The 27,059-nt window shown below is 37.6% G+C and overlaps 1 protein-coding gene across 9 annotated transcripts in view; it reads left to right on the top strand.

Annotated features, from left to right (window-relative positions):
- The first annotated feature begins 2,090 nt into the window (after window positions 1-2,090).
- The window catches only part of YTHDF3 (YTH N6-methyladenosine RNA binding protein F3), a 35,370-nt gene continuing 10,401 nt past the window's right edge, over window positions 2,091-27,059 (top strand). For 2 of the 9 annotated variants that reach the window (XM_069600099.1, XM_069600103.1), the window contains exons 1-6: window positions 2,881-3,233; window positions 3,725-3,749; window positions 7,169-7,314; window positions 9,683-9,768; window positions 11,368-11,412; window positions 18,517-20,115. In XM_069600099.1, the coding sequence (XP_069456200.1) occupies window positions 7,257-7,314; window positions 9,683-9,768; window positions 11,368-11,412; window positions 18,517-20,115 (1,788 nt within the window). In that variant the 5' untranslated portion in view covers window positions 2,881-3,233; window positions 3,725-3,749; window positions 7,169-7,256. Of the gene's footprint in view, window positions 3,234-3,724; window positions 3,750-5,078; window positions 5,147-7,168; window positions 7,315-9,682; window positions 9,769-11,367; window positions 11,413-18,516; window positions 20,116-27,059 lie in introns of those variants that run through there. The other 7 variants (XM_069600100.1, XM_069600104.1, XM_069600102.1 and 4 more) reach the window with 5 other exon arrangements.

The following is a 27,059-nucleotide window of genomic DNA, read 5'->3' on the forward strand; positions in this document are numbered from 1 at the left end:
TACTTCTGCTCCAAAGTGTAGTGCTTGGGGAGAAAAAAAAAAAAGGACAGAGGTAAGGCAAAAGCACACAGAAATCAATCTGATCTCCCAGGGGCCGAAGACTGGAACAAGTTGAGCAACTAAATTAATTATGAAAGCACTGGATAAATATCCATGAGTCCCTAGTGACAGAAATACGAGAGAAAGGTCAGATCTTCCCTGCACAGGAATTCCAAATACTCCAGGAGGGGAGCTTTAATTCCCTTCTCCTTGAGTATGGGCTGGATTTAACGACTCACCTCACAAGACTAGAGTACGGAAAGTGGAAAATACTAATTTTGCCATGGAAAACCTGGCAGACACAGCTTTAGCCCAAATAACCAGGGTTAACATGATCAGTGACAAGTTATACTGATGTCACAAGCCCTGATATAATAACATAAGGAAGGCACTGCACTTGTGGTATCGTTTCCCTAAATCCATAACCCCAACCTTGTTGTTAGGTCACTAAGTTGTGTCCAACTCTTTCGTGACCCCATGGACTGCAGCCAGCCAGGCTCCTCTGTCCATGAGTTTTTCCAGGCAAGAATACTGGAGTGGGTTGCCATTTCCTTCTCCAGGGCATCTTCCAGACCAGGGATCAAACCCATGTCTCCCACTTCAGCAAGTGGATTCTTTACCGCTGAACCACCAACCCCCACCTAATTGTGAGAAACCATCAGAACAACTAAATTTGAGGTTCATTCTAAAAACATCTGCCCTATACACTTCAAAAAAATGTCAAGGCCATGAGACTAGACCAAGAAACTCACAAACTGGGGGGAGATAAATAAGAAAAAGAATACCAGTGAAGAAAACGGGAAATCCAGGTGGTCTGTAGCTAACAGTACTATGTCAATTTCCTGGTTTAGATAAATGTAGTAACTGGTTAAGTAATATGTGTCTATTAGGGGAAGCTGGGTGAAGGATACATAGAAATTCTTTGCAACACTTCTGTTAATCTACAGGTATTTCAAAATAAAGACTTTCCCCATCCTAGAGTTTCTGACTTAGTATATATGGTGGGTACCAAGAATTTTCATTTAAGTTCCCCAGAGATGCTATTAGCCTAGGGAAACACTCTGGAATACACCGCTTTAGGGAAACCTTAGGACCACTTGTTTTCTGCTTTTTCTTGCCACTATAAATTTCTTTGCCTGGAAAATTCCACGGACAGAGGAGCCTAGTGGGCTACTGTCCGTGGGTTCCTAGATAGTCGAACACGACTTAGTGACTGAGCAGGCACACACATGAGAATGAAACAAAGTTGCTGACCTTTCTGTTTCAAAGCAGGTTTTAATTGGGGGGGGGGCGGGGCGGGCGGGGAGGGGGTTCAGTGTTCTCAGAGATTACTTTCACCTTAGGCTTCCCTGGTGGTTCACAGGTTAAAGTGTCTGCCTGCAACACGGGAGACCAGGGTTTGATCCCTGGGTTGGGAAGATCCTCTGGAGAAGGAAATGGCAGCCCACTCCAGCATTCTTGCCTGGAGCATCCCACGGATGAAAGAGCCTGGTAGGTTATAGTCCACCGAGTGGCGAAGAGTTGGACACGACCAAGCGACTTCACTTAAGCATATTTAAGGCTATCTTCCCTCCAAAAATGCATTAATCAACCCTCAAATTGAATTTTCCGTGCTTGGTTCCTTTATACTATGTTACTTAAAGATAACAAAAAGCCTTAGAAATTGTCTTAAATACTGGGAAAAATTCAAATAGTTTAAATGCTGCTGGGTACGAAGTGAATCTGGGCAATTACTACGCATACAAGGTTCATTACAATTTGTCTCTCACTATCCATCCCCTTTCTGATCTTTAAATTGAGCACATGGTCAATCAGAATGTGTCAAAAACTTAACTTCCCAGAGGGGAAGCTGAGCTGACCTAAAAACGCCTCTCGGCGATTTATATGAAACACCGGACTCCCAAGATAGGATTCACCTCTATTATTCAGTGCTTCTAAAATATTGTTGCATTGTTAAACACAAAGTTAATCTCTTATCCGACGGTTTTGAGGTAAAGATTTGGCCATTTAAATTATTCCTTTATATACAGTCAACATTCACACGCTTTAGGCAAGTAGTCTTTGCCTTTAATGAAAAGACGTAATTTTAACCAAACATTCAAAATGTTGCAAATCAGTTCCTTTGGTTTTGCAGAAGAGTAACTTTCTCGGTTTCTCCTGAACCTTGAAACATCTGTCCTTTTCGGATTGAAAAAGCGTTCTGCAACCACGCTTACCTTTCCCAAAGTAACTTTATTCATTCACCAAAATCATCGGCAGGGGAGGGCAGGCTCTGAACTCAGAGCGAACGGCAGAATATGAGTTATTCCTGCCATGCTCCTGGGGTTTGGCGAGAACGAACATTCGCCCGTGCACCCGCTATGTGCTGTTAAGTGTCGGCGCCCAGAGCTCTAACACAGCCACTAGCGCTGCATATACTGGCTCCCAGCCGGGCCAGCAACTCGGTCCCGGGGACGGCTGACTGGCCCCTGCCGGCCTCGGCTTTGGAGGCGGCCTCGGCTCGGCTGCGGCGTTCCTACCTGCCAACCCTCACTTCGCGCCGGCCCCGCTCTAGAATCCCGGGCAACTCGGCCAGTCTCCCAGGTTAACCTCCTGTTCAGAATGCGCCGGAGTCCGACTCCTGACCCATTCCCGGATGCCGCCCCCCGACGCGCGCCCAGCGGCCTCAGAGCCAGACAGAAGGAAGGCACAGACGCGCCGCTGGAAGTTGGCGCTCACAGCCTCCCTGGCGCGCTCCCACCGCGGCGCCTGCGCCAAGGGGCCGACCGCGCGGGCCCGTCTCCGATGACGTGGCAAGGCGGGGGCGGAGCCAAGGTCGGCGGCGGGAGGGTGGGGGAGGAAGAGCGAGGTGAGCGCGGACGTCAGAGTGGAGAGCGGAAGGTCAGGGAGGCTCGGAGCGGAAGTGAGACCAGGGAGTCTGTCCGCCATTGTGGACCCGAGAAGCGAAGCGCGAGAGGGGAAGAGGAGCGTGCAAGCGGAAGAGACGAGCCCCTTCCACCAACTCCCGAGAGCGAGGCCGTCTTTCTGGCTTCTCAGCGAGCGGCGGCGGCAGGAAGAGCCTCTCGGCCGAGGGCGGCAGCCAACTGCTGTGAGTGCACAAGGGAGAGGCCCAGGCGGCGGCGGCGGCGGCGGTAGCAGCAGCAGCAGCAGCTCTCGGGTTGCGGTGAAGAATGTCAGCCACTAGCGTGGATCAGGTGAGGGAGCAGAGGCCGCAGGCTTGGCGAAGGCCCGAGCCGCGGAGCTCCACCCTCGCTTGGGGCTTCGGCTCCTCCCTGTCGCCGCCGCTGCCCGGCCCGTAACGGTGCCCGGGACGCAAGTTGCCGCGGTCTCGCAGCCTGGGCTGGGGCGTGCGCCGTGGCCCCGGAGCCTGCGGCCCGGGCGGGCGGCCGCGGGGCCGCGGAGGGTGCGGGCAGGACTGCGCTCCGGGGCCTTCGGACGCGTCCCGAGGGCGGCAGACGCGGGGCTGAGAGCGAGCGAGCCCGGGGAGACGGCTTCCGAGTGGCGGGTGGGAGGTTTCAGGACCGGGATTGTGGGGAGATCGGTGGCGATGGAGGATGTGGTGGGGTTCACTCCTACGCGGATTGTTTAAAATAACTTGTCTCCGGTAACGTCTCGGGTTAACACACTTTTCCTCTCTTCCCTTTTTTTCCCTTCTTATTACTACACCTTTCATCTTGCTACACAGAGACCTAAAGGGCAAGGAAATAAAGGTGAGTTCGGATATTTTTTTATCTTCTCATTGTTAGTTTGATGATACTTTTAAACTACGTGAAGACCTTTTTGTTTTTTGGTTTTTTTTTTTGAAATGCAGAATTGGAAAAACAGTTCATCACAGCTAAGGCAGCCAAATGCTCTCTGAAAGTTTGGTAGTTCCTTGCTTTGAAGCCACTTTTATAGGAATCAAAAGGATACAAGTAACAGTTTTATTAGTTGTACTTCACTTAAGGAGGTATTGGTTATGAATTGTAGTGACATTTATTTAATTTTACAGTTTGTTTTATGTAAGTTCTGCAGATTCAACAAATGCATGTAGATAGGAGGGCGTTTTCCTCGACATGTCTGGTTTACATCGAAACATGGAACCCACATAATTATTCTGTTACATTAGTGAAAATTGTATTATTAATCACTGGTTCTGTTGAAGTCAGTTACACTGAGGCAATAGCCTGTTAGAGATCAAAACTGAGCAGGCATGTCATCTTGCTATGTAGCCGTGAAAGATTTGACTCAATATGGTATTTTAAAAATGACTGAGAAGGAAATAATTTGTGAGGTTCCTACCAGGATTATGTAGTTTACTCTTTAGTTAGAAGGGAAAAAAGTAACATGGAAAGTCGAGCATTTAAAAAAATGAGTGTATCTTTTATTTATTAATATGGAACAATACAGTCAGCTGACTGAAACATGACATTAATCATGTGACATTTATAAGTGTAGAACAATAACTGCTTTCTTGGGACAGTGCCAATTAAATAACATTGCAGTGAACTATGTATTTGTTACATTTTATAATAGGGCTTGAAATTAGACTAAACAATTAAGCGTCCTGTTTTTTATTTCTGTTGTAAAGTATTACCTATAAAGTAAGATCTGCAGAGCCTTTTAGATGTAAATTCAATGTTTTTTTAGTGCCCTTTATATTCTTAGGGTTTTTATTAGCTACTTCAATAAATTTGAAAGGATTGGATTCTTTATACACAGTTTAGTTAGAGTTGTACAATTTCTTGACAATTTTTGCATTCTAGATAATGACACTGTATTAGGTAATAAATCCATTGCTTCATTTTGATTAAAGATATATATAAACAGCAATTTTAATTTTTAGGCTAATTTTAATTTTAGAATTATTTTCTGTGTTGTAAGCATAAAGTTCACAATTTGATATTGATTTATGTGAGTTTAAAAAAATTGGTTTCTAAATTTAAAGAGAGTGATCCATTAATTTCTTTCATGCTGGTCTGCCCATTAGAAAGTATATAGACTTGGACATATGTGAAATCTGTGGTCATTATTGCCTAGCATGAATTATTTTATCCTAGATCTGTGGGGAGGTGGCACTTTGCAAGGCTATTTGAAATGCTAAGTGTTTTGTGTTACCTGCTTTAAGGTAAGTGTGCAAGTTCTATGAAGTACTTAACTTGTCTGACAAAATAAAATAGAGTATCTCCAGCATTGTAAACCATTACTATAAGTATGATTTGTGAGATAGTCATTTAACTTAGGTGTGTCCTTATGACATCTTTGATATTAGAGATATAAATTTTCTATAAACAAAATTATGTATTGACTACAGATATTTTAGGTTATTAAAATTATTTTCTCCCATCAGTATTACCTCAGATATATTTAGACACACATACAAAGTATTTATTTGTATAAATGTTTATTTGAAGAAATTTTCTTTCTTTCTTACTATTCAGTTTACAGTTTTACCCATGGATACAGTAGACTAGGATCCCTAGGAGACCTGTGTTCTAATACTGCCTATGGCCACTGGCTTGCCCCTCTCCCTGTAGAATGTAATAATTCTGGCCTTGAATCCTGTTGTATGTTTTGAGGGTTGTTGTAGTTAAAATAACCCACCACTTCATTATATTTGCTGCCTCACCTCATCTGTTGTTAAGGTGCAGGAAAGCTGTTGCCTGAGACATGGCAGGGGGGAAAATATCTACTGGCCTAAAAGTATTCATAATGACTTAAGATGCTTCTGGGGCTTCCCTGGTGGTTCAGACAGTAAAGAATCTGCTTGCAATGCAGAGACAGAGGTTCGTTCCCTAGTCAGGAAGATCCCCCAGAGAAGGGAATGGCTACCAACTCCAGTATTCTTGCCTGGACAGTTCCATGGACAGAGGAGCCTGGTGGGCTACAGTCGCAAAAAGAGTCAGACAACAACTGAGCCACTAACACATAAGATGCTGTAAATTGGTGGATACTCCAAGTACACAGATACACATATACATTAGTTGTATTTTTATCCCTCTGCGGGGAGAATTACAGGAAGGCAGCACCTCCAGCAAACTGATAACTATGAGTAACTGTGTGTTTGAAAAAAACTGCTCTGCCTTAGTTGACTTGGTTTTCAAGCTAGTAAAATCGCTTTATATTTATTCTGTTTATTTTTATGAAGCAGAAAGACTTTCCTTGAACTAACCCCCAGTATTCTAAAGATGAGTATGAAAGTTAAACTCAAAACTTAACAAACTTATGAAAAATGCATATCTCAGAGGAACTATCTAAGTTTTGAAAAGCATACCCCTTTTTAGTTGATTTAGTATGATTTTAGGGACTGTGAATTTCCTTTCTTAATAGTCTTCAGTTGACAGCATCAGCCTAATTCCTGGCTATAATGTCTTGATTTTCTACCCAGTATTTTTCTGTATGTCCTTAAATGTACTGAAGGAGCAAAAATTTGCAAAGAATTCTGTATCAATCTCTTTGTAAGGCAAAAATGCTTTTGTAGCATAAATAACACTGTTAAGTTTACTTGTTTATAAGTTGGAATTCTTTTTAATTGATAGGTTGTCACTGTGTTAAGTATTAGAACTCTGTTATTCTTGGCCAGGGTAGTACTGCAGGATAGTAGAAATTTAAGGATAATTGTGTACCTATTGGCCCATAATTTAAGGCTGACTTAATATCGTTTTATTTATTAACAAGCTGAATTTTTGCTTGCTGGAATAAAAGTGTATATATATTTTTAAAAAGTGTATTAAAATGTTTCCTTTCCTTGCAGGCACCACAGATAAAAAGTGTCAGATCCCAGGCTCCTTGTAGCCCCAGGCCTTGCTGCCTGCTTCCTCCTTTCCCTTAAGTTTAAAAATAGGCACATATTTGGAAAGGAATTTATCTTTTCCCTCCTTTCCTCCGGTACCCCTCTGAGCAGAGGGAAATGTTCATTGGTACCACAGTTTTAAAAAATTAGGCTAAATTTGACTGTTTTTTAGTGTTTCAGAAAAGCAATGGAAAATGCCTTGTATTTTGGCAATATCTTTTGTATCCTCTCCCCACCCTACCCCCTCTGGAAATGATTGCAAAGCACTTTACTGTTGTTATAGGCTTCATTTTATTAATCCTCAAAAGATCCCTATAAGGAGATAGAGGGTATATGGTATTGTCCCTGTTTTTATAGGTGGGGAAACATGATGCACAGATCTGTTGACTTTCCTAACTTGATGTAGTCAGGACCAGAGCAAAGAATCACCTGACTTCTAAGGCCCATGTTCTATCTTGATTTGACTCTGCTTCATAGAGCAGAGGAAACAGGCGAAGAATCATGTAAGTCATCTGTTCTTTTTTCCCTGAAGAACTTGTACAGACTATAGAATTGGCTGGGATTTCATTACTTTTTTAATGGCTTTCGGTCTCCAAGACATTAAACTGTTACTAAGGGAGGTTCAAAACCTAGAGTCTTTAAGACAGTTGAATTTCCTTAAGAAAGGTATGCTTCTGAGACTCAAGGACTAGCTTCTTACTCAGATTCTAATTTGATGCAAATTGCTTATCAGTATGAGTGAAATACTTGAAACAAAACATATTTATCCTTAGATTGACATAGTCCTTTAATAATCTTTTAGGACTTCTTAAGACATTTTAATGCATCATTTATAAAAGACTGGACTGTGTTTAGTGCTGTATTTTGTGTATGAGAATATTTTCTTAGTCTCAGCCTTGCAGAAGAGAAAGAACAGGAAATGAGTAAGAATAATAGCAGTATAATATATATGTAGGTTAATTTTAAGCAGCTACTTATAAAAAAACTTTTAGCAGTGTAGAATAAATTTCTGAGACTCTATAATGAATATAAGCAATAAATAGTTTTAACCTCATGCTAGGTAGCTGTTTCAGATACTGTCAAATACATACCAGTGACACATAAGTACCAGTCAAGGAGTGTGGTGAAGAAATGTTTTTCAGGAGATTAACGGATCAGGCATAACTAGCTTTTTGATAAAGGAGTGGTAAAGAACTGATATATTAGAATCTCATTAGAATCTCTTGGGCTGAAATGATTAGTCCACCAAAAATAACTTAAGGTACCCTCTGCTTTAATTTTGTTTCTGGTAGTTGTTACATATGTAACTCCTGGGGAGCACATTCAGCTCAGCTCTAGCATTGATACAGTCCTTATCAAATACAGTTAAACCATCTCAGTAAGGCCAAGATTGTGGTGATCTTCAGGTTTCTCTTAGAGGCTTTGAGGGGCAGTGGAGAATTCACGAGAGGTCTACTTTGAAGGCTTCAGAGAGTAGTAGTTTTTGAGTAATCATTGGTACCCAGGATGGCAAAACACAAGGTATTTTATCTAGCTTTGCTCCCAGGTCTCTGTCAACTTGTATATTTCGTTTAGGTCCCTAAACTTGTTGGAATAATAAAGGAAAATAGAGATGCTATTATACAAGAACACACAACTTAAATCCATTGCTCCTAACCTTAATCTATAATATTTCATATTTAATGGTTATACTTCAAAATACACTTTTCAGCAATAAATCTTAAGGTATTGAAGGGCTTTTTTTGGTACCTAAGAGATTAGTTGTAAACTTGTTAATGTGGTCCTGAAGTAATCTTTTAGTCCTGTTTGGATCTTGTAATATTTTATGTAATAATAATATCCAAGATTATTAAATACTGTCATTGAATACTCAGATGAGAGGAAGTAGGTACTATTAATAACCTCCTTGAACAGGGAAGTAGAGTTAGAGAGGCTAAGTTATGAACTTGAGATCTCCCAGCCTCTCAGGGTTGGATTTTGGACTCATACCCAGGGCCTTTTTACCACCTTGAATCTGCTTAAAAGTACCGACACAGTGTCCAGAACGGCAGCTTTATAAATCAGCCTCTAACTGGTGTTTTCATACGTTGCAAGAATATTATGGTTATCTTCAGTGTCTTTGGAGAAGGAAATGGCAACCCACTCCAGTATTCTTGCCTGGAGAATCCCATGGACGGAGGAGCTTGGTGGGCAGTCCACAGGTTGCAGAGTCGGACACGACTGAGCGACTTCACTTCAGTGTCTTAGTTTTATTTGTACTTTCTTGTAAAAGTCTTCATTATTTATTGTTTAGGATTAAGGCCCTTTTTATTTAGGTTTTTTATGATAATATTGTGATACTACAAGTGAATTCTTAGTCACTTTAACTGGAGATACTTAAGATACTTATTTTAACTTTGGTTGGCAAACAAGGTTATTTATTTGTCTTTATTGGGGTGAATAGTTACAGTGATTTAGGAAAGGTAGAGCACATTCAGAAGTCTATCTTGTCAGCAACACTGCCTGAAGTGGTTATTTTAGATTCGAATATAGCATTAGCAAACCCTTCCAACATTTAAATTTAACTGTTTGCTTACGACAGTGTTGAAATTGAGATGTTTATGTTATGTTTTTAGTAGTGGGAAGTGTATATATATAGCTTGTGTTTATGTGATGTTAGGCTTATATATACAAGATTTGTAAGTTTTCGGTGCCATATAAATATTTATATCCAAAATTAAGTTCATCCTTAAGGGGGTTTTTTAATGAAAAGAACAAAGAACTCAAGATAATTTTTTCCAAGCTGACTTGAAAAATACTGAAAATGTTAGGTTATTCTATGAGTTTCATAAAGATAATTACAGTATATCTAATACAGATGTATTTTTTTAGTTTCAGTACAAAACGGTTCGATTCATCAAAAAGATGCTGTAAATGATGATGATTTTGAGCCATACTTAAGTAGCCAGACAAATCAGGTAAGTCTGACAGTCGCATGTTTAGGAGTCTGACAGTCGCATGTTTAGGAAATGAAACAATTGATTTTTTTAAATAGATGTTTTAATTGAATGAGACGAACCATATCATGTATTAATCTAGTGTGCCTACACACTAGTGAATAACAGTTGTGGGTTTATGATACAGGGCAGTTCTTTGGAAATTGTAGATGGCTAAAACTCAATTATGAAATGTAAAGATTTAAAGATGAGCTTTTGTATATATTGTGGTTAGACTGACTGCTGAATTTAATCTTTCAATGCTGATGCCATGTCTTCATAGCCAAAGCAAATGGCAAGGTTTAATTGAGTAGAAATTTTGGGGAGAGGACAGTTTGTACCTGAAATTTTTGGTTATTATATTTAACATTTTTATTTAACCTGATAATAAGGAATAGAATTAAAGATGATAAACATGCTTGCCTTATATATTGTAAGCATAGAGAATTTCATCAAATCAAGTAACTAGTGGCTTTTGAGGTTCTTTGTTTGAATTTTTCACAAATAATCTTGTGAATTTATATACAGGAATAATTTAGACTTAAACATTGACCAAACCAAATGATATTCCTTAGTCTCTGTATTCCATTTCTGCATCTCTGTTAATAAAAATACCACTACTGGAAATAAATTTAACAAATGAGCTTTCATTATTAACCAGTTTTTTTAGAGACAACATTTTGGAATGAAACTACTTTTAATTTTCCTTATAAAAAGATGCATGAAAAAAATGTACCTTGAAATATTAACCTAGATTGTTTTTAAACTTAATAAAAGAACAAGGAACCAAATATTGTTACAGAACTTTGCAGTTGCAGAGAAAATTTCAACAAAAAGTAGTTCCCAATTTGTGGAATGTATGATCATTTTTAGGACTTGGGAGAACTATGGTTATGTTCAACCTAATCTATGTTTATTTCTCTCACACTCCCTTCTATCAGTTGGTCTACATCCCTCGAGTATGTTGGGAGGGAATAAATAAATGAGAAGAAATAAAAACAAGTGATAAAATTTACATTTTTTCAAGAAGTTTGGCTACTTCTAAAAAAAGAAAAAAAATTATTTCTTGCTTATGTAATCTAACTTTGTGGTCTCAGTAACAAATCTACTTTCCACCTATGGGTGTGAAAGAATGTATCACTGGAAAGTAGGGGAAGATTATTTGTTAGGGTGTAGTAAAGGTTTTAAACAAAATAAATAGTACTCTGTTCTGTTTGGGCCCAGACAGTAATCTCAATTAACATCCCTTATGGCAGTGTTTCCAGTTTTTTTGAGAAATTCTGATATAATGAGTTATAGTAGATACTCTGCTAACAAGGTCTCCATTGTTAGATAAGTTTGGGAAATTTATTTGGTTTAAATAATTGAATTGTTTTTTGCTATTTGATTTTATACTTTGTGTGTTATAATGTAAAATAGAATGTCTAAGGCAAGGGTACAGTATGAGTATTTTCTGAAATATTTGTTCAAACTTTATTTTCAAGATATTTTAATGAGTTATAAATGTTTGAGAATTGCTGCCTGTTTAAGAATCTTCTTGTTTTATTTGGTAACAGATATTTCATAATTTATTTGTCACAGGGACTTAGAAGATTGGTTTTTTGGCATTCCACAGAGATGCTTCAGGTCTGCCTAGGGGAGACCTGGGGAGGGTAACCTGGATCCCACCTGTGTAGCAACCAGAGCTGTGCTTTGCATTTTATGTGTTTTATATGTTGGAATTCTGCATACAATTTCATATAAAGCATTGGAAAGTCATTGTTTTTGTTTTTGTTTTTTTTAAGAGTGTAAGGGCATTTACATTAGTGAATCCAGTTTTTAAATTGTTATCATAAAAGTTTCCTTATGTTGAGGCAAAAACATCTATACAAGGTTTGTTTTAATGTGATGTTTAAGTGAAAGGTCTTATGCTTTCTATCAATTAAATCACTTAAGTCAATGATAAATCAATGTAATGTGCTGTTTAAAGAGATGTCTTAAAAGTTTGATACCAGTGAGACTATATCTTACCACCTCCTCCTTGCCAGTACTAATGAATAGGTTTTTACCAGTTACCTTTCTGTAATAACTGAAAATAATGATCTAATCAGGGGAAATGGTACTAACACTTCAGTGGTGGCTCAGCAGGTAAAAGAATCCACCCACCAATGCAGGAGACACGGGTTTGATCCCTGGGTTGTGAATGTCCCCTGGAAAGGGAAATGACAAGTCACCCCAGTATTCTTGCCTGTGAAGTCCCATAGTCAGAGGAGCCTGGGGAGCTACAGTCCCTGGGGTCGTAAAGAGTCGGATACGACTTAGCAACTGAGCATGAGCATGAACACTATAGAATGTTGAAAACTGACTTTATTGGAGAGCAAAATTGAAAATTATCTGAAATCTTAAAGATAAGCCTTACAAATTTTAAATTTGTTGTGATTACTTAGCTGAAATAGAAAATACAAATTGACCTTTTAAAGTAGATTAGTGAAAACTTCTATTGGTGAAATATTTGAAGTAATTATTTGGAGATTTAAAGTTATGCAAGTATTTATAGCTTCTTGCACTGACCTAGCCGAAATTGTTTAATTAAATTTTCAACGAAAAACACAGTAGGTCTTTGAAATCCCTTCATCTGATTTTGCTGTTATAAATAATAAAAATTGTATTCTTTAGTCTGGAAAGGTTTTTACTGTTTGTTTTATATACTTAGAGCTAAATCAGTTCAAACTCAGAGATGCTTTAAAAACAGATTGTTGGGCTTTTACTTCTGTGGCAGTATATTTCTTCTATTTTCCTAGTGCTCAATATCTTAGGAAATAATTTTCATAGTAATTTAAAAAGTAAATGTCCTTCAGGACTTAAAATTAGTTCTCTATAGTTCCTCAAAATAGTCTAACAAGGAAGTTGATTGAAAATTCAGGTTTAATTACTGTTAAAAGATGCCATGTGATTTATGCATATAAATTTGAAGAATAAATTGAAAAACACCACAGTTTGAATTTGTCTGCTTGTGTGTGTGTGTATATATATGTATATATGTGTGTATATATATATATATATGTATATATATATGGGTAATAAATTCCTAGCTGTGTTGATCAGAGAAGAGGTATAGAGAACTAAGAACATAAAATATCTTTTTCTGTCCCTGTTGTTACTGCCCTTGGGTAAGGTTTTCATTATCTCTGCCTGTGGAATGAATTCCTGACTGGGGATTCCATATTGGCACTCAGTGGTGGTCTTAAAGTCGTAGTCTGTTGCATAGTCCTGTTTAAAGACTTATCAAAGTTTCACCACAGAGGGTATATTCATAGTGTTGAGTGCCGTTGAAGTGACTCCATTCTCTCCCTGACTCATCTTTGGCCAACTTATCCATCTGCATTATTTAGGGAATAGCACTTATTTTCTGAAAACATAAATATTTTCTGAATATTTTCTTTCATGATCTCAAACTTTTTATCTATATGTATGGTTTACACATACAGTCTCATATGTATATCACTTAGTGAAGTCTTCTGATTTTCCCAGTTACTTGCTCCCTCTTGTTTATGCTCAAGTGTTTTGTTTTGCTTTGTTCTTATTTCTGTAACTATCCTTCCTAGATTGTCTTCCATCCTAAACGTGCGAAATGCTCTAGGCTAAAGACCATCTTCTTTTTCTTTCTGTCTCCAGTGACTGGTGCTGTATCTGGCATGTAGCAGGCATTCATTAAGTATTTATTGAATAAGTAGATTAGGTTAACTGCTAGAATTAAGGAATGAAGAAGTATGCTTGGTGAAATAATTCAGATTAATTGAGTATAATGTGTGATGCTACATTTTCTTACAACACCTATGTGATTACATATGCATGTATTACACTTTTTAAGAAGTATAATAATTTTTAAAAAATAAAATTCACATATACATTAAAAGTATATTAAACTCAACTTTTTGTTGTTAATTCAGTAAGTTAGTTCTGGAGTTTGAAGTACCTCAAGTTTTTAATGGATGTTTCCGTTTTTCTCTGCAGACATGCTGTTAATGGTGAATAATACTTTAACCTTTTTTATATTGACCTTCGAAGACATTGTACAGTATTCTCTCTTGAAGTTTGGATATTTATGAAGTAAAAATTGGTATTAGTGTAGCTGAAAGACTCAGTTATAATTGAGTTGTACTGAAGTGCCCTCAGGTCAGAACAGTAATCATGAATTTTTTCTTACTGTTGTTCAAACTTCATTTGAGATAATAGAAAAAAGGCTAAGAAATGATGATTATAAATGATTGAAATTCTAAGGGAGAATTTTTAATCTTTTCTATATTTGTTTTTAAATTAAAATAAGATTAACTCCTATACTTTAGCACTTTGCAATTAACAGGTAGATTTTTAAATTTTGTAATTGATTAGAGCAGCAGGTACTATCCCATTTACCAGTGAAGGAACAAGGTTAGAGAAATTAAATGATCTGATGGTCACTGACGTAGAAACTGGAAGAGTAGAGAACTGAACCTATGTCCTTGTACAACTACTGTGTCATACCGTGACTTTATACTCTTAAGATCCAGGCTGGTCAATGTGAGTGAAATTATATGCATTTGGTGATTAATTTACATTTTAAACATATTTTCAAAAGGCAAGTTAAATTGTATTAATGAATACAAGTATTGTTGATTGAATAGTTAGTGTGTCCTAGGTACCTTATTTTTATTTCTTTCAATATTTGAGGAAACTCAAGTGTTTAAATAGCTTGATACTGGTTTTACACAACTGATGGGTTGGGATTAGAATTTAGATTAGATACCTCCTGGCACCACATCTACCTTATATAATTAAATGGTCTCTCTCCAGATTGTACTTCTGAGTTTATGCTCTAGGTAAAGGGTTTGTGGATCTGTTACTTTACAAGTATGTTTCATTCTATCCATTGAATTTTATATCAATTTCTGTGTGTATATATTGTTATCTTCCTATTACTAATTAGTTCTTGAGTAAGAGAAATACCAAACATTTCACATCACTTTGCTTAGAGGTCATATATCTTTAAACAACAAAGTGAAAGGTCACTATGAATAAACTATTTTAAAGTGATTATTTGGACATAAACTGTTAAATTGATTATACCTCATTGTACCAGATTTGAAGTAAAAGGTGAAAGATAGTTTTGAGTTATTGTTTTCCATCATCAGTAGGTAGAAATTTTGTTCCCCTTCTTTACCCAAGGTAGTTTCCTAATTGATGTCCCACTTAACAATTAAGAATTTACCTTATATTTGGCAAAACATTTAAAAATATTTCCATTTATAACAAAGCTCTGCTAATACAAATTGTGTTTACGGTATCTTACTTTTAAACTTTGAATAGTTTCCCGAAACTTTGTTTTCACTAGAACCCAAACTGAAACCCTAGCTCCACGGGAGACTGTTCAGGTTTTTCTTTCACAGAGATAAGAAAAAAGCTTCTCTTTCAGCTATTAACTACTGAAAGAATTAGGAATTAGTTAGCATTGTTTGGTCAACTGGAGAGAGCGGGTCATTTATCCATTGTGCTCACTGTGGATAGCTCTGGAGTTAGGTATGGACAGCCGTGCATCTCTGCTGACTAGCCTGAGCTATCTAACAAGATACTTGTGATGAAAGGAGCACATTTTAAAGCAATTTAAACTTAGTATTTTGATACAATCACTAATTTAGGGGTGAAGTAAAACTCATGATTCAAAAATAATTATATTTAACAAAAATCTCCACACGAAAAGGGTTTGGACCTGGTCCAGCCCCAGAAGTGAAAGAAATGGCAAAAATTTGTTACCCACTGAATCTAATGATACAGGGTTTTTTGTTTTTGTTTTTTAAATAGGAATCACTATAAATAGATAATTATTAAAACCGGGTTAACAAACTGATCCAGGGACCAAAACCTGTTTTCTTTGAGGAAACCCTTGAGCTTGAAGCTTTCTAAAGGGTTATAAAAAGATGAATATGTGACTGCAACCAGAGGCTGTATTTGGCTTGTGAAGCTTAAAATATTTGCTCACTGGCTCTTTAGTTTGCTGATATCTGAATCATGTGACATGTATAGACAAATTAGAAACTTGATATGTAACTGTTGTGCAGAATTCAGCGTTTGTAAGGGTAAAGAAGGAATATTCAACATGATTTATGAGTATGGTTTTGCAAACACTTGAATCATGAAGAATGAGCTTTAAAGCTTTTCACTTTGTTTTTCCACTCCCACATCCAGGTAAAGATGCACTGAGTCCAGATTTCAGGCTAATACTCTAAATTAAAACTTCGAAAGTGATTACCTGCATATTCATTTAGCTGTCTTATTCCCTTGTGTGGAATATATTCCACTTCCTGAGCTGTGTGTCTTCTTAACTGTAGGTTTTCCGTTAGCATGAATATCTTATGTCAGTATTTTTTACAGTGTAGACATTTAGTAAGTGTTTGGTTAGAATAAATAATAAAGTAATAAAGGGAATTATTTTAATAACTTGAAAAAATTTAAAAATTAAGAAAATCTTGATTGTTTATATTGTCTAAACTTAGGCTTTCTCAAGTGACTTCAGTATGAATACTTTAACAAGTAATTTACTGATTGAATTATAGACAGAGATGTGAGTGTATCCATGTCTAATGAAGTTTGCTCATTATCTTCAAGAATTTTATTTTTTTATCAAACCACTTTTGGTGATTTTCAGCATTCCTCAGGCTTCATTTCCTTCATGCTAATATTGTGAGAATTTTTTGAATATATTTTTGGATATGGTTAATAATTATCTAAAAACTAAATAGTTGACATATTTCCAGTTTTGAATACAGTGGAATTTACTTAATGTCAAGTGTATTTAAAGTCTTTTTTTTTTTTAATATTGCTAAATGACAGTTGTTTTTTGTTTTTAAGTTCATGTTTAACTGGAAGTACTCGGTAAATCTGTGTCTTATTTAAATGCAACCTTTATTTGATTCTTTTGTTATTTTCATTTAATTATATAAGAAAATTATTTCAAAAGACAATATTAGATTAACTTTCTTATAGTGTACAGTTTTAACAGTTGTGAGGTATATATCACGGATACCTTAATAGTAAAGCACTTTAACTTTTAGTAATAGGCCTTTTAAAAAATAAAATGAATTCCAGGTAGTATCTATGATGTGATTGTCACACATGTTGATGTTCTTTCTTGGGTGAGAAAGCAGCGACAGGAATAATCCCAAGAGAGTAACAGCCCTTCCCGCGTGTACCACCCCCTGCCAATGCACTTTGCTCCAGGATACTTAGAATGTAAAGTGAATAATTAAACTTCAAAATGGTATTGACCCTTAGGAAAGGAATACAAATTGTCTCAACTGGATATTAGCTTAATTTTTTCATCTTGATGAATTTTACAAAATTTAAAGCTCTGTTCAAGGCTTTAAAAGTCACACCATGAATATAGAGTGAAAATCTATTACAGATTGTCCCTTGGGGGAATTTGTTTCAGGACCCTACTGATAGCAAAATTCGCAGATGCTCAAGTCCCTAATGGCATCTGTACCATAGAACCTATGTACAACCTCCTGTATACTTCACATCACCTCCACATTACTGATAATACCAAATAAAATGTAAATGCCATGTAAACATGCTGCCCATGTGCCAAATTCAGGTTTTGCTTTTTGAAACTTAGTGAACATTTTTTTTTCCCGAGTGTTTTTGTGCCATGGTTGGTTAAATCCATGGATGCAAAACCTGTGGACTGGAGGGCTGACTGTATTAGACATATTTGGGGCACAAGAAACCTACCTTCGAAAGAAATCCATAGACTTTTATTTTTTATATTGGCTAGTTAACAAATTTGAGTTTTTTCTTTAATAAGCTTTGAATTTTGACATCACTAAATGAATGATGAGTTCATTTTATTCAAAATAAAGGCCAATTTAATTACAGTAATTCTGGGAAAAATGGTAGGAACTTAACAATTTCTAAGTTAAATTTCTGATCAGGAAGTTGGTAAATTTATTGTGTAAAATTTTTTTTAAGTATTTATAATTTTTTTTTGCATTGCATGGCATGTGGGATCTTAGTTCCTCTGTCAGGGATTGAACCTATGCCCCCTGCATTGGGAGTGTGGAGTCTTAGCCACTGGACCACCACCATATTGTGTAAAATTTAGAACATAGAGAACAGGTTGGCACCTGTTACCAACCATTAAGAAACCGTTAGAATTTCATTTTGTTTTTCAAAATGAGCAAGGCAAAACTAAATATGGATTTATATAATATTGTCTTTTTTTTCTTCTCAGTGTGAACATTTCTCTGTTTTTTATAAAAATGCAAAATTACTGGACTGGATTCCATCATAGATATACTGCAATTTGTCTATTATTTGGCATCATCTGTGTTCATTTAATCCTTACTCATAAATTTTTGATACATCAGTGGCTTAAAATAAAGCTAACAATCAGTGTTTCTGCAAAGTTTATAAATCAAGTTTTTGTAGAAATTAGAGTGTTTTTAAGTTGTGCCCAGAGGATCTGGGTCTTACACAAAAATAATCCCCATCCTAACCCTCCATCCCCCCCAAAAAAACCCTGTAATTTTATTATAAATATATTATAATAGTCATCAGTAAATTTTTCTCTTGGTAAAATTAGATTTAAAATATATTTTTTTAAAAATCTGAAACAGGTACATCTGTTTCCCATTTATTTAAAACAATTTGATTTTAGGGGTGTTCCCCTCCCCCCACATTGTACGTCATTCCTGACTGTGATCTTTTGTTTTCCAGAATAACAGCTATCCACCAATGTCAGATCCATACATGCCTAGTTACTATGCTCCATCCATTGGATTTCCATATTCGCTTGGGGAAGCAGCATGGTCCACAGCTGGAGACCAGCCTATGCCATATCTGACAACCTATGGACAGATGAGTAATGGAGAGCATCATTATATACCAGACGGTGTGTTTAGTCAGCCTGGGGCATTAGGAAATACCCCTCCATTTCTTGGTCAACATGGATTTAACTTTTTTCCTGGTAATGCTGATTTCTCTACATGGGGGACAAGTGGATCTCAGGGACAATCAACACAAAGTTCTGCTTATAGTAGCAGTTACGGCTATCCACCTAGTTCTCTTGGGAGAGCTATTACTGATGGACAGGCTGGATTTGGCAATGATACTTTGAGCAAGGTGCCTGGCATTAGCAGTATCGAGCAAGGCATGACCGGACTGAAAATTGGTGGTGACCTAACTGCTGCAGTGACGAAAACCGTAGGAACAGCATTGAGCAGCAGTGGTATGACCAGCATCGCAACCAATAGTGTGCCCCCGGTTAGCAGTGCGGCACCGAAACCCACCTCCTGGGCTGCCATTGCCAGAAAGCCCGCCAAACCTCAACCGAAACTTAAACCCAAGGGCAATGTGGGAATCGGGGGTTCCGCTGTGCCGCCACCTCCTATAAAACACAACATGAATATTGGAACTTGGGATGAAAAAGGGTCAGTGGTAAAGGCTCCACCAACCCAACCAGTTCTGCCTCCTCAGACTATAATCCAGCAGCCTCAGCCATTAATTCAGCCACCACCCCTGGTGCAGAGCCAACTGCCTCAACCGCAGCCTCAGCCGCCACAAGCGCAGCAGCCACAAGGACCTCAGCCACAGGCCCAGCCTCACCAAGTGCAGCCCCCGCAGCCGCAGCTGCAGAACCGCTGGGTGGCGCCCCGGAACAGGGGGGCCGGCTTCAACCAGAACAATGGAGCGGGCAGTGAAAACTTTGGTCTAGGTGTCGTTCCTGTCAGCGCTTCCCCATCGAGTGTGGAAGTGCATCCCGTGCTGGAAAAGCTAAAGGCCATAAACAACTACAATCCCAAAGACTTTGACTGGAACCTGAAGAACGGACGTGTGTTCATAATTAAGAGCTATTCTGAGGATGACATACACCGTTCCATTAAGTACTCTATCTGGTGTAGTACTGAGCATGGGAATAAGCGTTTGGATGCGGCTTACCGTTCCCTGAATGGGAAAGGCCCACTCTATTTGCTCTTCAGTGTGAATGGCAGTGGACACTTCTGTGGAGTGGCTGAGATGAAGTCTGTTGTGGACTATAATGCGTATGCTGGAGTCTGGTCTCAGGATAAGTGGAAGGGCAAATTTGAAGTTAAATGGATCTTTGTCAAAGATGTCCCCAATAACCAATTACGGCATATTCGCTTAGAAAATAATGACAACAAACCAGTTACCAATTCAAGGGACACTCAAGAGGTACCCCTAGAAAAAGCTAAGCAAGTGCTTAAAATAATTGCTACTTTCAAGCATACCACCTCAATCTTTGATGACTTTGCACATTATGAAAAGCGTCAAGAAGAGGAGGAAGCCATGCGTAGGGTAAGAGTACAGTAATTTTTGTGTGTAGGGTCTTTTCATTGGGGTGGTATGTATGGACGGATAGTCTTTAATGCCTTGTGGTGTTACATTCTGAGTTTAAGAACATTACCCTGAAGGAAACTGACCACTTAGCTTATGGTACAGAACTCTGCAAACATCCTTAAAGGCCTGGGATGCCTTCCCAAGGGCAACCTTTACTCTGAATTTGCCTCCTGTCTATTCTTCATACTTCTCAGATGATAAAAGTCTTTGAGTCCTGTTCATCAGAGCTCCGAGATCTGCATTCGTTATTAAGAACTGGCTAAGGATTCTAGTCACTGATCTTTTAACTTTAATTTTATGGGAATATGTATTTGGAGTTTGAGACAAACAGCTTTTAAATGTTTGAATGTTACTGATTTTGTGTTTATGATAAGTAGATATTTTCCCTTAATATTCCTGAGGCATATTTATAATTTGTGCACTTATAGCATTTGTACAGAATATATTGAATAGTGAGGATCTGACTTTAGCAAGACAGCTTAGAACTGAGAGGAAGTGGACTTAGATGTAAACTGCAGAATTCGAATTCTGATTCTGTTATTTGCCCTCTGTGAGACTTTAAGGGAGACTGACCCTGAAGTTAAACACTGTTTACACTTGCCTCAGGTTGGCCAGGGTTTGATCACAGAGCGGGACGGGCTGAGGAATGTTTTCTGTTCCAAACTACAAAAGTAAATTGCAGAGTTCTGTTTTTAGGAGGAGAAGAGAATGGATGGAGTAGGCAACTGGCAGATTTTTCCATTCATAATACATTTAGATTTCTAGTAAAGCAGAGCTCATTAGAAGCTTCTCCAGTAAATTAAGTTGGTTACGATGGAAAGCTTCTATGTAGAAATGAAGATAAAGCAGGAACTTCAACTTGTTCTGTCTGTAAAACATCAGTGGTTTGTTTCTGTGCGAACCTAAGTATCTTGTGGCTTCTTAGTCTGTACAGAAGAGGGAACTGTTTCAAGTACAGCCCTCACTGCTCAATAATGTTGGAAATAATGATCCTAAGGCAGTAGTTTCCAAAACTTATGCCGTACATATATCAGTTAAGGTGCTTCCTGATACCGCAGCTTCTTGAATCCCACTCTAGGAAAATCTGGTACATTTGATCAGGGGCCTGGTGTGCAAGCATCTCGGGTGATTCTGGTGCTAGTGATCACTGTGCTGAATTTTGAATACAATTGAGCACAATACAACTGACTGTGAAAAGCACTGCTCAGCCTTACCAATGAATTGCTGAATATCCTTGAGTTTTCTCCAGGTTAAATGTGGGAAGTGAGGGAAAAAGAGGATCAGAAGTAGCTTTTTTGAGCTCAGCAGTTGAGTCAGTGGCTCCACTGTAAGCACCTTTACAAAGAGTGAATCAGAAGAAGTGATTGTGCTTTTCTTCCTCCCACCAGTAAGGATAGGTCACCCTTGTACATATTCTCACATTTCTTCTCTACCCAATTTGAAAATTTATCCTAGTTTTATTTATAATTGTGTCAGGAATTATTTATATTTCAAAATCATATATACAATAAAGATATAAACTTAAAATTTTTGCATTTAAATTGTTTCATGGCTTACTGCCAGTCTTTTTATAACAGGTCTAAACCCACCTTTGACATTTTAATTTTGAATCTAACTTATTACCATCATCAATCTTTTTTTTTTTAAGGAAGAGTAATTTGGTAATTATTAAGCGCTTCTAGATCCAAAAAATGCCTTTCTTTGGCCATGATATGTGAGCAACTGTTTTATCTGGATATAGAAATCTTGGGTCACAGTCTTTTCATTCAGGCTTTGTTTTATAGTTTTCTATTTATAGTATATTATTTATAGTTTTATATTATGGAGAAGTCTGAGACCAGCCTAAATTTTCTTTCTTTGGAAATAGCTGTTTCTCTATGTGTGCACAAAATTTATTCTTGCAGTGTGAACATGTGTGTGGAATGTGTGCAATGTGGGTCTCTCATAATTTTCCTTATTCCTTCATTTATAGGCCAAGTTTTTTTTATTCTCCCTAGTAATGTCAAAAAATAATACTGAATCTTGGTCCTTCCGTGCCATTGGTTCTTATCTTTATTATTGTTCTTTGCATTTGGAGAATTTCTCAGAATTGAACTTCCATGTCATGGATTTGACTGTTTGTTGACTCTGTAATTTGTAAGGCTTTCTGTTCCTCACAGACAGCAGTAGTTTGCTTACATTATCACATCCATGTCTCCTTTTATACCTGCTGGGGTCCAGCCCTGGTGGATCCAGGGAATTCGAAGCGTGGACGGCGTTGGCGTGAGAAAAACTTATTTATTTATTGATATTAGATTAAGAAACAACAGTGTAGTAGGAAAATTAAGTGGAGGAAGAGGGCTGAATAACTTGGATTACGCAGAAGACCAATAAAATTCCAGACAAGGAATTTGCACCATCTTTGTTGGGCCACAGGCGCTCGCTTGAATATCTCAGGGTGCCTCGCTTTAGGCTCCCTTTCACGCGGGTCTTAACAGCCAGGGCAAGTAAGTAGACTTGGCGAGCCTCTGCGCCCCAGATGGGAATTCAGCCTGAAATTAAAGAGCAGAGGGAGGGAAAGTGAGAAAAGGAGAAAGAGAGAGAGAGAGAGACATGGGGGAAACCAGTCCAGCAACTGGCTCCGGCCTCTGTTGTTCAGAAGGCCGTTCATACTTTTGATAAAACATGGAGATCAATGGGTAACACAAAGTTATGCAGTGTTAGCAGTCCAGATTCTTATCAAAACCAGGCTTTTCTCCCTGCATACCTAATTATATACACAAGTCTTAGGTAATTTACATCATCTTCCAGCCAAAAGGACCAATTAACATTTTACAGCCTTTTTTCTGATAAGGGTTTGTCAACCAGACTTATTTGTGTTGATCTTCCCACAGTCTGGTGCCATTCTCAAAAAGCACTAAATAAAGTTGCATTCTTACATAGCAAGAACACAAGAGGAGTGCAGTGATATATAACAAAGAGAAAAGTAATTAACTCAAAAGTCTAGTGTTGCTAGCATCAAAACTATTATATATCTTTTTCCATATCCCGTTTACATTGATTAACATCCTCCCAGGTGCCTAAAAGATAAAGAATATGGAGGTCTGGCAGCAGTCATTGAGTCAACAGTAAAAACCCGTCGCCAATATGATTTGTAACTCTTTAGAAAAGGCTCTGTATCTTTAAGATGCTTTTAAGTTTTGTGCCTCTCCCAGTTGGGGGGCTGTAAGAGGTCCGGGAAACCTGTTAGGCAAGCTAGAGAGCAATCAGAGGGGGTTTAACTGAAACATCCCTTTCAAATGCAGAAGACTAAAGCCCTGATTTGACTTTTTTCCAGAGAATATCAGAAAAGTGGAAAAGCAGAGAACAAAGGCCGGCAGATTCTTATTTTTTGGGGGGTGGATGCTCAGGAAATTCCAGGGGGAAAACCTGAGGTCTGATTAGCCTTGCCATCAGAGCTCTTGCCGCATGACCTTGTCACGGGTGGAATTCCTTACGCTGGCTCCTGGCATATACCTGTTGTTTTCTTACCTGAATCCCTTGTTTCAGAGTCCATCTTGATTTTATTGAGCACAAAGATGGCTATTGAAAGCTTATTTCTGCTTCCTGTAATTATCATTTTTAGAAACTCCTTCCTCTTTCATAGCTTCTTTACCTTTCTCATTTTAAAAATTAAAGTACAATAAAGTTGAAAAATACCTTTTGCTGCCTCTTGCTAGTCAAGTGCTCCCTTCCCCCTTCTAGTAAGTAATTCTCTGATCTTTTCTCTGTCTCCGTAAGGCATTTTCCATAATTTCACATAAATGAAATTACATGTGAACTTTAACACTGGAGTCTTTTACTCAGCACTGTATCTTCAGAATTTATGTTTTGCCAGTCAGTTCTTCGTTCCTTTTAATTACTACCATTCCATTGTATGGATTTACCACAGTTCATTAACCAATCATTCTTTGAAGGACATCTGGTTGCTTTCAGATTTGGAAAATGTAAAGCTTCTATAAATGTTTGTGTTGTATATATACTTAACAAAATTTTAAAAAATCTTACAGTGAAGGTCGTTCTTTTGGGGTGTACAGTTCTGTGAATTGTAACACATTTGTAGATTTGTGTAACTACCGCAGCCAGGTTATAGTATCCCCCCAGATTATCTTTTTCTGCCCTCTTTGTCTTTTATCTTTCCCCAGTGTCTGTCTGAACTCATTGTAGTTTTGTTAGTGTCTTTGTGAGTGTGTGTGTGTGAAAAAAATATTTTCAGACTCTGGCTTTTTTTTGTTTTCCTGTCATTAAACCAGGCAGAGATCATCTGGATCAGGCATTTGCCCTGAAACAGGTTTGTTTTTGTGTGGTGCTTTAGTGCTTATGTTAGTTGCATATTGTCTTTCCATTGAAGATGTGGAGAGGAGAGAGCCATGATGTATTGAGTTGGCCAAAACATTTGTTTGGGTTTTTCCAGAAGATGTGATGGAAAAACCTGAAAAAACTTTTTGGCCAACCCAATATGTTGATGTTAAGTGATTCATCAGTGAGGGGTAGGAAGGGAGAGCCAGAGCAGTGGCCGTGCTAGTAGGTAAAACTTGACTCTCCTTAGACTTTGAAAGGACCACGTCAGGAAGTCATTTCCCCCACTGATGAACTGTTTGGCATTTGGGATATCATGTGTCCTTGCCATTTTTTTCCCTGGTACTGTTCCTCATTTGTGTATTTCCTCTTAGATATGCTTGTGTTTGCACTCTAGCTTTCCAGCAAAAATTACTTTCAAATACTCTGGGCATCCTAGTGATGAAGGATGTGTTCCTTGTCTGTTCTAGTCCTTTTTGGCTCCATAAGAAAGGACAAATCAGTGGTGTTTGCTAGGATTTCCTTCACTGGTTATGCCTTTTTTCTTTTTTAAATAAAAGGAGCAGCAAGTCATTATCCTAGTATTCACTTTTATATGACACCTTCTGTCTTGTATTCAGCTGAAATTCCTCAAAGCTTCTGATACCCTGGAAGTCACACTTCCTCAGATGACCTTGGATAGAGTAGGGTTTCTTAAATGACATGAAATGGAACTACTTGTAAGAGAAAAGACTTTCTATTTGTAAGAGAAAAATTTGCCTGGATTAAAATCTGTTCATCAAAAGAAAGTTAAGTAAGTACTTAAAGTAAAAGTAATACTTTAAAGGAAGTAAAAAGGCATGCTAGAAACTGGTAGGAATTTAACATAACTGACCAAAGACAGTTATATATAAAGAACTCCTGTGAATTAGTTTAAGAAAAAAATAGTCCCATACAGAAATGGGCAAAAGATAGGATAGTCCTTTTATGAGAGAGGAAACAAGTAAGACTAATAAGTATAAAAATATATTCAGTCTTAATTCAGGAAATGAATTAAGAGTTAATTCAAGACTATAATGAGAAAATATTTTATATGTATTCATTTGGCAAAATCAAGAAACTTGATAATAGCAAGTATTGGAGGGAATGTATACCAACAAAATGTCTTATGTGTTTGCAGATAGGAGTATTAAATTGATATAGCAGGTAGTTGGGGCAGGTAGTTTTGCAGTTTCTTAACAAAGCTGAACATTTCAGTACCTTACAGTTCAGCAGTTCTCCAGGATATGTACCTAAGAAAAACTTCCCACATACCCCAGATACATACAAGAATGTTCTTAGGAGTGTAGTTGACAGTAGTAAATAGCAGGAAACAACCTAAATGTCATCAGCAGGAAAAATGCTTGCCTGATATGGGCTTTTTGAGAGTACATTTCATACATCATGGATCTTTACCCTAAAAATGTATCGTGTATATTTTCTAAGAATAAAGTTATTCTCTTAGTAACCATGATATTCTTTCAGTTGGTCCACAGTGTCATTTTAAGTGTTTTGGCGTTTTTTTAGCGCTCTTTTTTTTTTTTTTGGTAGTATAGGATCTAGGTTAAGATTGGAACAACCCAAGCAGTTTTGAATAACAAGAACTATTTTAGAACATTTATGCTAACATGACTTCAAGTCTTTGCCTTCTCCAAGTTTGAGAAACTTTTTTCCTGTACTTTCTTTCTTTCCTTTTCTTTTTTTCAGGCAGAGAAAGATTTGTTAAAAGAAGGAAAGTGACTGGCTTTAGAGAGAAACCAGTGATCAACCTTTACAGCCAACCCTCCTTAGTTTATCTTAAGCCCGCAGCTGGGGTCTTGTGATCTTGGGTCTCAGGGGCAGGTTTTCCTGTACTTTCTAATAGGACTTTTGTAATTTAAAATTTTACATTGAGTTTTGTGGTTACTGTAATTTCCTTTCTTTTCTTACTGTGTTTATGTTTTTCTTTAAGTTGTTGAGCCGACTTGCAGTAACAGACAAGAAGTGTAAAGAACTAATTTCATCTTGTCATTGCTAGAGGTTTTTTTTTTATTGGCTAATTTTTTTCTTCCCCTTCTGGTTATTTTGGCAGTGGAGGAATTCCCCACCTTTCTTTGCCAGCACAGCACCCTATGGAGGAGCCAATCACACATAGCCTGTTGGGTTATATAAAACTTGGAAAGTTCTGGTTATATAAAACTTGGAGAGCCAGGTTTTCTCTTTTATAGTGAAAGGGTAGTTGTGAAGCTTAAAGCTAAGTGTCATTGTAGTATTTGTATAGTTCTTCATTCTTAGATGTGAACACACACTTTTGATATATTTGATTAAAATCAAGCTTGACAAACAAAAAAAAAGGCAAGACGGGTCCTCTAAAAGAAACAGGTAATTCAGAGAGCAGAAAGTAATTTATAAAACAAAAGTTGAGTTGTTAATATTCATACGTAAAACGAAGAAAACCAGAAAATGTTCTTGGAAATGAAAAACACTATCAAAAATTTTTTTTAAAGTCTTCTTAAGCAAGTGGATTAATACAGTGTTAATGTTTTAGTTCTGAAATTTTAAATCAAAGAAATTTCCAAATGTGGAAC

This window comes from Ovis canadensis, chromosome 9, assembly GCF_042477335.2.
Source record: "Ovis canadensis isolate MfBH-ARS-UI-01 breed Bighorn chromosome 9, ARS-UI_OviCan_v2, whole genome shotgun sequence".
In the NCBI taxonomy this organism is placed as follows: domain Eukaryota; kingdom Metazoa; phylum Chordata; class Mammalia; order Artiodactyla; family Bovidae; genus Ovis; species Ovis canadensis.